A 12,971-nucleotide genomic window follows, 5' to 3' on the forward strand; every position below is an offset into this window, starting at 1 on the left:
TATCCCTGGAACATAAAAGTTAATAAAGGATCCTAATATTCTAGGCCTATAAAAATCCCTCCATTTAAATAAATCATTAAGCCCTGGCAAGCTATTCCCAATGAAGAAAAAAAAGAGTTTGTGTTACAAAGTGCAATTAATGGAACTGCTTGACTGCTTCTTTTCGTCTGTTTTTTTTTTCTTTTCCTTTTCTTTACAAAATGTGTTAATATAAGCCAATGACACTTTTAAGTTTATGTCTCTCACAAGAAAATATCAAAGATTTGAAAAATGATACATTGAATTAATCGTTTCCTTTACATCTTAAATGGAGGTACACTTGCAGGAAAGAAAACTGCCAAGTACTAAAATCAAAATATATTGACTATTTCCTCTTTCTCTTTTTAAATTTACCTTACACATTTTTTTTTTAACAAAAGGGTTTTCTTAGTTTTTGTGATTAGCTTGGAAGATGATATGAGCAGATTTTCTTTTGAACCCCTTGCATATAGGAAGAAAGATGACAAATATTGTTTCTGAGATAGATGCAAAACTTGAGTCAGAACATAGTGAAGTAGTTTACCAAAATTACTAGTTAGGGTGTTGAGGATCTTCCTTAAGCATCCCTCTGATCATGTTTCTGTGCTGCCCAAAAAACTTCAAGGGAGACCCATTTCCTGATACATAAGCACACACTTCTAATCTAGTAGTGGCAACAATCTACAATTAGGCCCTCATAAATCTTTTTCTCTTTTTACCCTAATCATGGCTTTTTGCTCAGCTTATCATTTCTAGCAAACTAAACTGCTCACTACTTAATGCTTTGCACTTTTCAGCTTTGTGCCTTTTGCTCAACTGCCATCTTTATCTATTGCTGCTTGTTGCATGAAGATTTATTTGATGGCCCCAGTCTAACCACAACTATTTATGATTTTGGTGGGTTTCAAGTCACTGTTTCTCTCTCTACATTGAATAAGCGTTAGCTATCTCCTTTTCTATCTCCCTTACTAGACTGAGAGCTCATTGATTAGATCCTATTCATGTTTTCCCAAAGTGAAGGCACCCAGTGCATGAAGAGACAAAAGAATAAAACTTAGTGTTAAGACACCCAGCTATATTGACTTGCAACTTGACATACTCAATTACATACGATTGGGATCAAATAAATGTGGTTGTATGACTATTAGGAAGTAAATACTTCCCTTAAGTCAGTTTCATTGGTAAATATGCATCTTCTAAACCCTTGATTTCTAACATGGCAGCACAGGAAATGAAACTAAAAATCTATCTTAAATACATCAGAATAAAACATCGCTGATACAAAATTAACATAGAAATATTGAAAATGAACTTGTTGAAATGAAGATAAGATGACATTTTCTTTAGCTTTGGAAAACCTTGCTGTAAGAATTCAAAAAATTTACTACATAGAAAGTAACAATGTAGATTTCAACCAATGTTGCCAGTTTCCTAGCCCTTTTGTTTTTCTCTTTCCTTTCCTTCTCTTTTGCATAGTATCTTCAGGCTTAAAAGAAAAGAAAAAAGTCAATAAGAAGCCAAGTTTCCATATTAATATCTGGAATGGTGTGGGTAGATAGATAGAGGAGGTGATATAAAAGTAGTTTGATAATATTTAGCTGATTATGATAAAATGCCAGTGAAAATGGTTACTGAAATCATCTCAACAGCTGTATTAACTCAAGTTAAACTTAAAGTCACATTTTTCCCAATTTATTTATTTATTTATTTTTTTAAAAGATTTTATTTATTTATTTGACAGAGAGAGACACAGCGAGAGAGGGAACACAAGCAGAGGGAGTGGGAGAGGGAGAAGCAGGCTCCCCGCAGAGCAGGGAGCCCGATGCGGGGCTCGATCCCAGGACCCTGGGACCATGACCCGAGCCGAAGGCAGACGCTCAATGACTGAGCCACCCAGGCGCCCCCCCAATTTATTTTATTTATTTATTTTTTCCCAATTTATTTTTTAATGGAATACTAAACGCTTCCTAAAGAACCAACAAACCAAAGAAAACAGTTGTTTGCTTGACTTCATCAATCTTTGACAATGCAAAATACCTTGGGACCTTCAAGACAGTCTTAGCTGCATTCATACCTAGTTAAAAATACATGGCATTTTTTTCTACATTTTCTTCCCATTTTTCAAAATAGAAGGTGCCATTTGTTTCTCATTAGCATTGGTGATAGTTACACAACAAAGATGTCTAGGTAGCTGTGAAAATGTGAGTGTTAGAGTTTAAGAAACAAGGTAAATTTTGCATGTGAACCTTGTTAGGGGTTCTTCAGTGACCATCATTCTAACCAGCTGCATCAGTAATTACCCCCAGGAATGATTATGCCATCCAAGCTAGAAGCATGCTGATGACTCTGGGTCTGCAAACCACAGAGATTTTAATTACCTGGTATCCATTCTAATAGAAAGACAAACTTTTCTTTCTCCATTTGTATCATGAGTATATTACACTGCTTACTCACCCTCTCTAATTTCTTCTTAGATTTTCCCCAGAGCATGTGGCAGCATCTGTGATTGTCAGAATGGAGGCACCTGTGATCCTCTGGGCAGTGCCAGTGCCCCCTCCCCCCACTTTCCCCACCAGGAGTTCCTGTGAAAACGGTAGGAGGTGGCTGGTGCTGGTCATGTGACATAAGTGCATAAGTTCTTGAGGTTTCTAATAGGAAATAAACTAAATGAAAATTACATCTAGGGGTGCCTGGGTGGCTCAGTCAGTTGAAAGTCGACTCTTCTTTCTGGCTCAGTTCATGATTTCATGGGTCAAGGGATGACCCCTTGTTGGGCTCCCCACTCAGCAAGGAGTCTGCTTCAGGATTCTCTCCCTCTGTCCCCCATCCCACTCACTAACTCTCTCTCTTTCAAATAAATAAATAAAATCTTTAAATGAAAATTACATCTGTATTTTTCAAAGTGGCCTTTTCTGAAGAAGAAAAAAGACCATGTCTATGTATACAAGTGTACAGTTGCTTTGACTGATGACATGTGTATCGAAGTACGATAAATCTTGATACAGAGAAAGCCATTTTCTTCTGCTGAGCAAAAAGTTGAGTTTGTGTGCGAGTATTTGGACATAGGAGCTAGGGGGAATTTCTTTGCTCTGCATAATAAAAAGAAGAAAAAAATGGAGCTCTGGCAAACCATGGAGGAAGAGAGATGAAAATCAGAGAAGCAAAGGAGAGGAGGGAGAGAGGAAAAGACAGGAGAGATGATGGATGAAAACTCACAAAATACCTATGAATGCTGTGTGTGGATTTTACATAGAAACCAGTGAAAGGGCCACATTTTCAGCATATGCAGATAGAGCACAAAAAAGAAACTGCTTGTACAAGCCCAAGAGCTGAATGCAGAGAGTGAATGAAGATAAAAGTCTTTGGGGACTGCCAGAAATCCTGGGGAGTTTATTGGATTCTCAGAGATCACAGAACTGGGGACATGGAAACCAAGTTTACTTCCCTCTCTGAGAGATGTAGGAAGACTCCTGTTGGCATCCCAGTTATTCATCCCATGAACAATGTTTATTCACTCATTCAACAGATATATATGAAGTGGTAGCAAGGCAGTGTGCCAGGCATTATCATATGGTAACAAAAAAGATGAAGACTCTGGTCTTTCCATGTGGAACTTACAGTCATATTCAGAGCAGACATAGGTTACAAATATTGGTAGATGTACAAATTAAATATTAATGTGTGCTTGGAGGTCAGACTAGGAGGAAAAGGCAGACTGTGTGAACCAGGGAGCAACTTCTGGAGAAGTAACATTTAAGCTGAAGGCAGAAATATGGTAACAAAAAAGATGAAAAATAAAGAAGACTCTGGTCTTTCCATGTGGAACTTACAGTCATATTCAGAGCAGACATAGGTTGCAAATATTGGTAGATGTACAAATTAAATATTAATGTGTGCTTGGAGGTCAGACTAGGAGGAAAAGGCAGACTGTGTGAACCAGGGAGCAACTTCTGGAGAAGTAACATTTAAGCTGAAGGCAGAAAAAGGAGGAGACATGAGACAGGGGAGTGTGAAGGAAGAGCATTCCACACTGAGAGGGCCTCCTATAGCTAGACTCTGAAGTGGGAAAGAGTGAGGTTTACCTGAGGAACCTGCAGAAGGTCAGCTGGTGGAGGGGAGCAAAAGTCAGCTAGGGAGACGTTAATGCAACAGGACGTCAGCTGGTGCAGGGGCCTGTAGGTCTTGTTAAGTTTGGAGTTTTTAATCTGACAGCAATGGCAAGATATTGTAGAATTTTAGACAGAGGATATAGAATCATATCTGTGGTTTTTAAAAAATCTCTCTAGCTTCAGTCCAATTACGTTGGAAACATCTTACCTTTTACAATCTCCTTATTTCATATATAACAACAGCTCTCGCAAGTTTTACATGTGGGTTAATATTTGCTCTGTGTGTCTTTCCGACCCTCCAGGAACCCCCAAAAGGATTCTTTGGGAAGAACTGCAAAAGGAAATGTAACAACACCAACAATGGCCGTTGCCACAGGGTGTGTGGTTCGCGTGCGTATGAACCAGTGTGCTATGGGGGGTTTTATCATCTAAGTCACGGGCAATAATTTGCTCCCTACATGATGGGGCACCTGGGTGGCTCAATTGGTTAAGCATCTGCCTTCGGCTCAGGTCATGATCCCAGGGTCCTGGGATCGAGCCCCACATCGGGCTCCCTGCTCAGCGGGAAGCCTGCTTCTCCCTCTCCTTCTGCCTGCCGCTCCCCCTGCTTGAGCTCTCTCTCTCTCTCTGTCAAATAAATAAATAAAGTTTAAAAAAATTTTTTTTTCTCTCTACATGAAGCAAGAAGGCTCAAAAAGTACCGAAAATCTGTTAGAGGAAGAGGGTAAAAAAACATAGCATTTTATGTAGTCATATATATGATGGTTTAGTTCTAGTCTTTAGCCTCCTGACATTATAGAATCTAGATTTTGATGAATGAAAGAAAACTATTTCTGAATTACTTACATTTTTTTTCTAGTTATTTACCTTAAGAGGATTTCACTAGTTCGTTTAAATGGACATTTGACACTTTAGTTGAATATCAAAGGCCCAGAGCTAGTTTCTTTTATTTCTGTGTTTTAATGCAAAGTGATATCATTTGCTGAAATTTCTAAAACAAGCTATTCATTTTGCATTTTGACCATCAATCACATTTTGCAAAAGATGTGAGAAAATGCAATCACCAATAAACACTTCAGCCCATCAGTAGCTTTTAGGATTTCTCCCAGTGGATCAGCGCCGGATGCCCACCACCCCTTCTTGAAGCTGTGTGCAAGTATCTGTGAGCCTACAGAAATTTCTACCCTGTTCCTCTGCCTGTTTCACATGCTCTCTGCTGGAAATCCTTCCTCTGTGAGCCTCAGTAATACCATGGCCTGTTTTTTAATAACATAGACCTTCTAGAGTCTTATATTGTATTTTTAGTTGAATGTCCCTGGATCTAATCTACTTTATAATAGGCATGCCCCTTGAAAACAGAGAGTAAATTGTGAATACTCTAATAAGAGAGCCAGTGAAGGCATCATAGAAAACTGAACCTGGGTCATGAGGAAAGGTTAGGCTTCAATAAGCAAAACAGAAGGGAGGGGGAAAAGGCATGGGTAAATGTGAACACTGCAGGTCTAGATGGTAGAGGTCTTCTCCTAGAACATGCCAGAAGAAAACTCACCTAGAAACAAAGAAAAGGGGTCTTGTTAATAAATCTGTTCTGCTTCAGGGGTAACTCTGTCTGTCAACTGGGACAATTGGTAGCATTGTAACCACTACTTTAAATTATCTCCGCTAATAATAGCAGATATTAGCAGATGCTAATAATTTCCATTCAGTAGAAAGTCAAGTGGCTTATTTTGCTTTCTCCAAACAGCTTTTGACAACAAATCCTCTACAGGCATACAATGCAATTACCTTGAGCTTGGAGGTTCCTTGAAGGATCGTGATAAGTCCCTTGGAGGTTTGTGATGGGGGAGGAAAAAACATGTCAGGTTTTGGAAAAGGAATCACATTACTGTAAATAACTCCTCAAAAACAGAACTTAGGATATGTTTTCCTAAATGCAAAGGTGGGATTTCTTCAAATTAGAATTCCTGTGCTGACTGCCATCCCTAAGACTCAACAGCATGGGGAAAATAATGAAGGAAAGGCAAGCACCATTTACCAAAATGTAGCCAAGAAAATGCTGCTGTCATGATGAAAATTGTGTGTAATCTACATGCTGTAAAATTAGTTCCAGTTACTACATCATGAAAGGGAATGGAAACAATGGTAAGCCTTTCCATCAGTGCTTGCCCATCATCTTGCTGTGGCACAGTGAATGTAGGGCCTGGCAGACCTTAACAGTCCTTGGAGAATATTAACTATGGGCACCAAAGGAGCACATTGAGAAGCAATTTCTCTCTCAGAAGCACCAAAGCCCTTTAAGTAGTTCAGGCTTCACTGTTCGCATCCAGTTGCCAAAAAGCAAATGAATTGCCTGATTTGAAAGACATTTTTTTTTCTTTCTTTTTTTTTTTTTTTTGGCAGTCAGGATGATCCCCTTGTTTTCCCCATAATCAGGCCCCGCAGAACTACATGCCTGTACACGGACAATGTAAAGAAAACAAAGCATGGTTTTCAGGTGACCGGTTTGCCTCAATCTGCTTGCAGACTGTCCCAAGGGGGTCTATGGAGCTGGCTGCTCTTCAGAATGTCAGTGTGTGGAGAGGAGAACACCCTGGAATGCAGTGCCAAAAATGGCAGTTGCACCTGCAAATCTGGTTACCAAGGCAACAGATGTCAGAAAGGTACAATCTGATGATAAATTTTCTTTCTTCTCTAATAACAATGCTCAGCCTTTGTTCGGCACCATATGACCATTAATTACTTAACCCACCGGTGTTCTCAGGAGATGGGTAAGCTTTATTAATCCCCTATTTGCAGGCGAGGAAACTGAGACACATGGAGATGAAGTTATTTAACCTTGTCTTCTCAGCCTCTGCTGTTAGCCGTCTCCTGGCTAGCTTGAGCAAGAGAAAAGAGATCACATTGCAAGAGAATCTTATCTTAAGAAGATTAAAGCTGGCCAATCACCTCTTTGAGCTGAAGTAATCAACCAAGGGTACTGCTAGCTTCTAGGGTTAAAGAATTGTTTTCTTTATACCTGAAGATAGATCATCCAAACAAATCCAATTCAGAGATTCTAACCATAAAAAAAGTTTTGGAAAATTTAAATAAGGTTATCAGTGTCATCCTTTTTCAAATTTCTAAGTATTGCATAAGTATTTTTTAAAAAGCCATAGATATAAAAGTTTATGTACAGCGTAATTCCAATTATAAGTAATATATATAGATATGTATGTGTGTACGTGCATATAAAAAAAATTGGGGGAAAAAAATAAAAAATAAATTAAAAAAAAAATTGGGGGGAAAATGCATTCTGAGATGTTAGTAATAGCTGTCCCCTGGTTTGTGGACTCATGGAATGCTTCTCCCTAGATATCTATCTACATGGCTCTCTCACTTTTTCATAAAATTTTGTGTCATTTTTTTCACTGAATCTTGTCAGTCCTGCCTTATTTAAAGTTGCAAATTGTGAAACTCCTTGAACTTTTTTCAAAGTCATCTTCTAACATACTATTATTTTTATTATTATAACATATTCCAATTATTATTCTGTCTAATATTTATTGCCTATCATTCCTTCCAGAAGCTCATTCCCACAGGGGAAGTTTATCTGTCCATTTTGTTCACCACAAGTATTCCCAAACTCCTAGAGCAATCCTGACATATAGGAGTTGCTCTATAAGTATTTCCTTAAATGAATACATAAATGTACATTGTTCAGTTTTTTTATCCTTTATACATTTTTCTCATGTTATGTATAAACATAACATGTATACATCTTCTTATGTTTTCTGAATTAAGCACTTGTTACTATTTTATTCAGAGGAAATTATCACAGCATTGTTTTTTCTTTCATATAAAGCAAGACTGAATATATAATAAAATTGTCAAAACTAATGGGCAAGTGAACTTTTTGCTTTTGAAGTAATCCAAAGGGCAGTCTTTTTTTTTTTTTTTTTTTTTTTAATCAGGAGGCACGAATAGGTAAGAAAAGAAGTGGTCATACCATTGGGTCCACTTACAGAGACAGGCCCTGGGTTTGAAGGTTGTTTTTCGCCTTCAAGTATTACACATTGCTCCTTGCATTTTCAAGTTCAGATTGTCTACAGGGCTTTTCTGGAGCTGAGAACAGAAATAAGGGTCTTACAGGTTGTCCTGTGGTGATCCAAGTGGAGTAGCAATGTCCACCCCAATTTTGTGGAGAAAGGACTATTTTTGTGGCTGGATTGTGACTTTCTAGGTAAAAGGGGAAAGAACTTAGGGAAACAGAAGCCTGACGTAACACAAATGTGTTTAACATCATATAAGAGTAGGTCCCATGCCAATCTGTAAACCTCATCCTCTTTTAACTGATTTTTAGACGTAGAGTCAGCCCCTTATTCAATAACCCGCTAAAGAAGTCATGCCCTGGAAGTCAACGCATGAGGAGACAATACCATATACACACACCTGGGTAGACTTAATTTATTCTGATAACATTTTCTTAAAGCAGCTGCTGAATATACTATATTGGAAAATGCTTCTGAGATTCCCACTGTGAAGGAAAATGAGTTGAAAGTATACGTAAATTAGCAAAATAGAGAGGTCACCATAATCTCAGGAAAACATATTATTTTTCAATCAGATAACTTTGTCCAATTCTGATATTTTTGTCTAACCACAAAATGAAATTATGAATCAGACTGGAGCTGGTGAATGGGATCGTGATGATTGGCAGTTGAAATCAAGGCAAAAAGAGCTCTCGAAGAGTTGTGCATGATGAAAATCAGGCCTGTTGTTTTTCTTTATCTTTTTTTAAAAGAGTGAAGTAGCCCAAGTGCTCCTAGAGCCAGACATATCTTTAAAAATCTTAACTCTAGACCTGTGTCTAGATTGACGATGAATAGTTAATTAAAGACTGCAAATTGTTTCAATGGCGCTAATGAACAGTGCTCTCCACAATCAGCACCAGGCTTTATTTAGCCCATCAGCAATGACTTCTAAGAGTAGAAGAGCTAGTTTCTACATGAATCTGTGAAAGAGCATAAAAGAGAGGGGGAGAAAACTATGTCTTTGCTTTATTTTGATTAGTTTGTAGCCTGTGGTATTTTGGACCCTAACTGCAGGCAGAGCTCTAAATGTGGAGGACTGGTCCAGAGAGCCCACTGAGTCCATCTAAGGAGGCCTAGTCAACCCTTGAGTCATCATTAGGAGGAAAAATTTTTGTTACCATAGTTCCATGCTGGATGGACTTCAAATTTTGAGCTCTGGTGGGTCTCTAAAAGCAAGTGAATTAACTTGAAAGGTGCTTAGCACCTAGTATTGTAGCCAAGTTGGGTGTGGGGACTGAGTTTCAGTTCCAAAGGCCAGAAGATCTGGGTTCAAATTCTAATTTTGCTACTTATTAGCTGGATGATCCAAAGTAAGTCACTTTACCTCTCAGAGCTTTAGTTTCTTATTTTAAAAAGGAGAGAAAGCTGTTTATATCACAGGGCGGTGTTTATGGAAATGTGAGCTAATTTATGTAAAGTGCTTAGCACAGAGTAATGATCAACTGATAATAGCCAGGAATGGTACGAACATCCCAGAAAATGTTGTAATTCTGTTACTCAGAGATTCCTCTCAGGACGAGAAGATACTTCCCAGCCCAACTTGGATTGATGCAACTTGCCGCAATTGTCATGTGTTTAGGAAAGTTTCCAGGCTTTCCTCGTGTTCAAAGAATGTTTTCCACCAGGTCTCTAACTCCAGAGGTTTCAATGGTGGGACAAACGGGGGAACCTCTAACTGAGCCCGTCCGGGGCCTCGAAGCATCTGCCATTCTTTCCAGTTCAAAGGCCATTCAACAAAGCACCGCATGCTCCTCTTCTCCCACTTTATGCATTGCACACTTTTATAAAGTACACAAATTATAAACCTCTGGGGTGATTATTCTGCCTTAAAAAGAAGCAAAGACTGGAACAGGATTCAGGCAACCATTTGGGGACAACTTCCCGAGCACTGCACCTCCTAAGCTTCCTCTACAAATTACCTCTCATTTTTAGGTTTTGTTCTGGGCAACTGCCTCCAAAGATATGTATCAAAATTGCTTCCATTGTTACTGTCTGAAAAACCACATTTTCAGCAAAAAGCCACCTCTGTCTCTGTGTTTCCAAAGTGACAAGGTTTGGCATCGTGTTGATTTCCTCAGGGAATATTTTTGGAAGTGCTGTAAATCCGTGGAGGCTACTCGAATGTGGTTTTTCTTGCAGCTCAGTCACACACAGATACGCTCACACACACCACACATGCACGCACACGCACACGCACCCATGCACACTTTTCCAACTCACTGAGGTGACAGAAGAAATCGGGGGGCAGGGGGCATCTTGAGATTCATTATAAGCCTTAATTCCTTTCTTTGTCTTTATTTTTATTTCACAAGCCTGCTCTGCTGGCCTCTGGGGACTGGAGTGCCAGTTCTCCTGTGCGCCTTGTGAGGATGGAAGTCAATGCCACAAGAAAACAAAACTGGAAACTGTGATTGTCCTCCTGCTTACACAGGAAAAGCCTGTACCACACGTAAGTCACTAACCTAGACAGCATAACCAACAAAGTCAGTAAAGCTGTTAGCTTTATAAATGCTCTTTTTTTTCTAACTGCTCTATGAAATATTGTGTTAGGCTGTTTTTCAATTATCTATTGTGGTATAACGAACCATCCCAGTACTTTGTGGCTTAAAACAATGATTTATTATTTCTTTTCATCCTGTGGGTTAACAGGATGGTTCTCCTACTTTTAGCTCCTAAGTAGATCATCTGGGAACTAGGCCTGACTGGGCTTCTCAACCTGCCTTTGCTACACACAGCATTTCCACAAGGTTAGCTTGGACTTTCGCATAGCATGGCAATCTCAAGACGACAATCCAAGAAGCAGCATCCTAAAAGTGTAAAAGCAGAAGCTATAACATGTCAAAAAGCTCAGCTTCAGAAGCCACATGGCATTACTTCTGCCAAATTCCATGGGTTAAAGCATGTCCTAAGGCCAGCTAGACCCAAAAGGAGGAGAAAAATTCTACTTTGCAAGAAGTGAAGTAGCAAAATCTCATTGCAAAAGACCTGCAAGGTGGGAGATGTGGTTGGAGCCATCCTTGGGACCAATGTACCACAGTATACTATTTCAAGTTATACTGGAAGGCATTTTCAGAATCTACTAGACTTTTTATCATTCTTGTCAGAGTGGGAGCAGATTATAGACTCATAAAAAGTTGATTAATTAAACTGAACTTGCTTCAAAGAGCTGGTAGAACTACTACCCTGTTATTTTCCTTTCTGTTTGTGATTCTTACATAACCTCTGTTAACCCTGCCTGTGTTACCTTCTCTACTCCACTACACCGGAACAGTTTGAGAACTGGAGGGGAGCTGTGGACTAGAAGATCGTGCCTGTGTTTTTTACATTATTATTTCAAAGGTATCTGATAAGGTTAGCAAGAGTCTGTTGCTTGTGATTATCTATGATTTTACAAGGTGTAAACAATGATCTGAATTAGTTTTCAGTGCTTAGGACTTTCTATACACCAACAAGCAAATAAAACGAGAAACTTAAACGTAAACATAAATTGTAACACCAGGATAGTATTTAGCACTTAGCTAATCATCTCATCATTTGGGGGAAATGCATTACTGCCCCTAAGGATAACCCTCAAGCAAGAGTGATAGGCTAAGGTCTTTGCCTGACGATTCTTCTGGATATAACTAGATCGTTTTTATTTTAGGACTGTCATTCTGGCACTGTTGACAGGCATTTCAAGCAGCATAAAAGTTTGCTGGAGCAGCTGTTGGCTATCCCTAACTTACGTTTTTGCTTTAAAAAAAAAAAGCTTAAAGGTAAGAATTTACATATTCAAAAAGTAGTTACTAGCTATTTCCACAGCGAAGTGACATTTTCTCTTGTCTAACTCAACTTTAATGGAATAATTATTAAGCAGTTAGTGATAAAGTTTATACTGTTCCAATGGTCAGATGATATAAATAGACTATTTAAAAACAAGTGAAGAGACAGATAAACTGCTCATTCTTTAAAATATTAATTTTAATAGTTATGTTATGACTCTATTCTAGGATTTCAAACCCGATGAGAATATAGCATGATAGTTCAGAGAGATTTTTGGTGATTAGTAATAGTATTGAAATTTATTGACAACCTGATAAATGAGATGATGTATTGAATTGAATAGGCAAAAATACTCACCAATTCCTCATCCAGTTCAGTTTTGGTGTTATATGTCATTATCTGATTTTACACACACAGACACAAACAAAAATTATATAATCATCATAATAATATATTTAGAAAAATGAGTGGAACCAAATGATAGGACTCATTAAAAATGCTTCATGCATCCTCCACGAAGAAATGTGTGTGGCATTTAAAAGGGGGCTTGTGTTGGAAAAAAATGCATGCAACATTTTTCTAAATAACCTGTTATGGTGCTTACAGAATTTTAAAACCTAGTTACTTTGCATAATGAACTGTAAAAATACTTATAGGCTATACAAGGTAATATGTTTTCAAGGCAGGAGAGACCAAAAAGCTATTTCTAAAGATACTGGCTTTATATAAATTCCAATTTTTGGTAGTTACAAATACAAATACTTGGGGAAAATAATTCTTTTTTTAAAGGGTTTATTTCACTGTGTTAGAAAATGATATGCAGTACAGTAGGTTGTAGTTTTCCCTACTTCCTAAACAGTGTTTGGGGTGGGGGGGCGCAGGTTGGCCTGACAGATCCTCTCACACCATTGATAAGAATGCACCATCTCTGTGAGGGTTAGCCTTATATATCAGGCCTTTTACCAAACAATCTGAGAAGACGTCCCAGTTTCTTCTTTATCCCAGCACTATT

General features: G+C 38.4%; 1 protein-coding gene and 1 long non-coding RNA gene across 5 annotated transcripts in view; both read left to right on the forward strand.

Moving 5' to 3' along the window:
- The window catches only part of LOC115943450 (uncharacterized), a 509,154-nt gene extending 504,393 nt beyond the window's left edge, over positions 1–4,761 (forward strand). For all 3 annotated transcript variants that reach the window (XR_014148024.1, XR_014148026.1, XR_014148027.1), the window contains 2 exons: positions 2,493–2,611; positions 4,430–4,761. This is a non-coding gene — a long non-coding RNA (uncharacterized LOC115943450). The remainder of the gene's footprint in view (positions 1–2,492; positions 2,612–4,429) is intronic.
- A 361-nt stretch (positions 4,762–5,122) lies between these two features.
- LOC115943449 (uncharacterized) overlaps positions 5,123–12,971 on the forward strand; it is a 37,520-nt gene continuing 29,671 nt past the window's right edge. For both annotated transcript variants that reach the window (XR_014148014.1, XM_081829183.1), the window contains exons 1-4: positions 5,123–5,958; positions 6,651–6,787; positions 10,510–10,646; positions 11,841–11,952. Coding sequence is in view for 1 of the 2 variants with exons in the window: in XM_081829183.1 (XP_081685309.1) it covers positions 6,691–6,787; positions 10,510–10,646; positions 11,841–11,952 (346 nt within the window). In the remaining variant the exon portion in view is untranslated. The remainder of the gene's footprint in view (positions 5,959–6,650; positions 6,788–10,509; positions 10,647–11,840; positions 11,953–12,971) is intronic.

The sequence above is a fragment of the Leptonychotes weddellii genome, chromosome 1, assembly GCF_054177405.1.
Source record: "Leptonychotes weddellii isolate Sample4059 chromosome 1, ASM5417740v2, whole genome shotgun sequence".
NCBI lineage: Eukaryota > Metazoa > Chordata > Mammalia > Carnivora > Phocidae > Leptonychotes > Leptonychotes weddellii.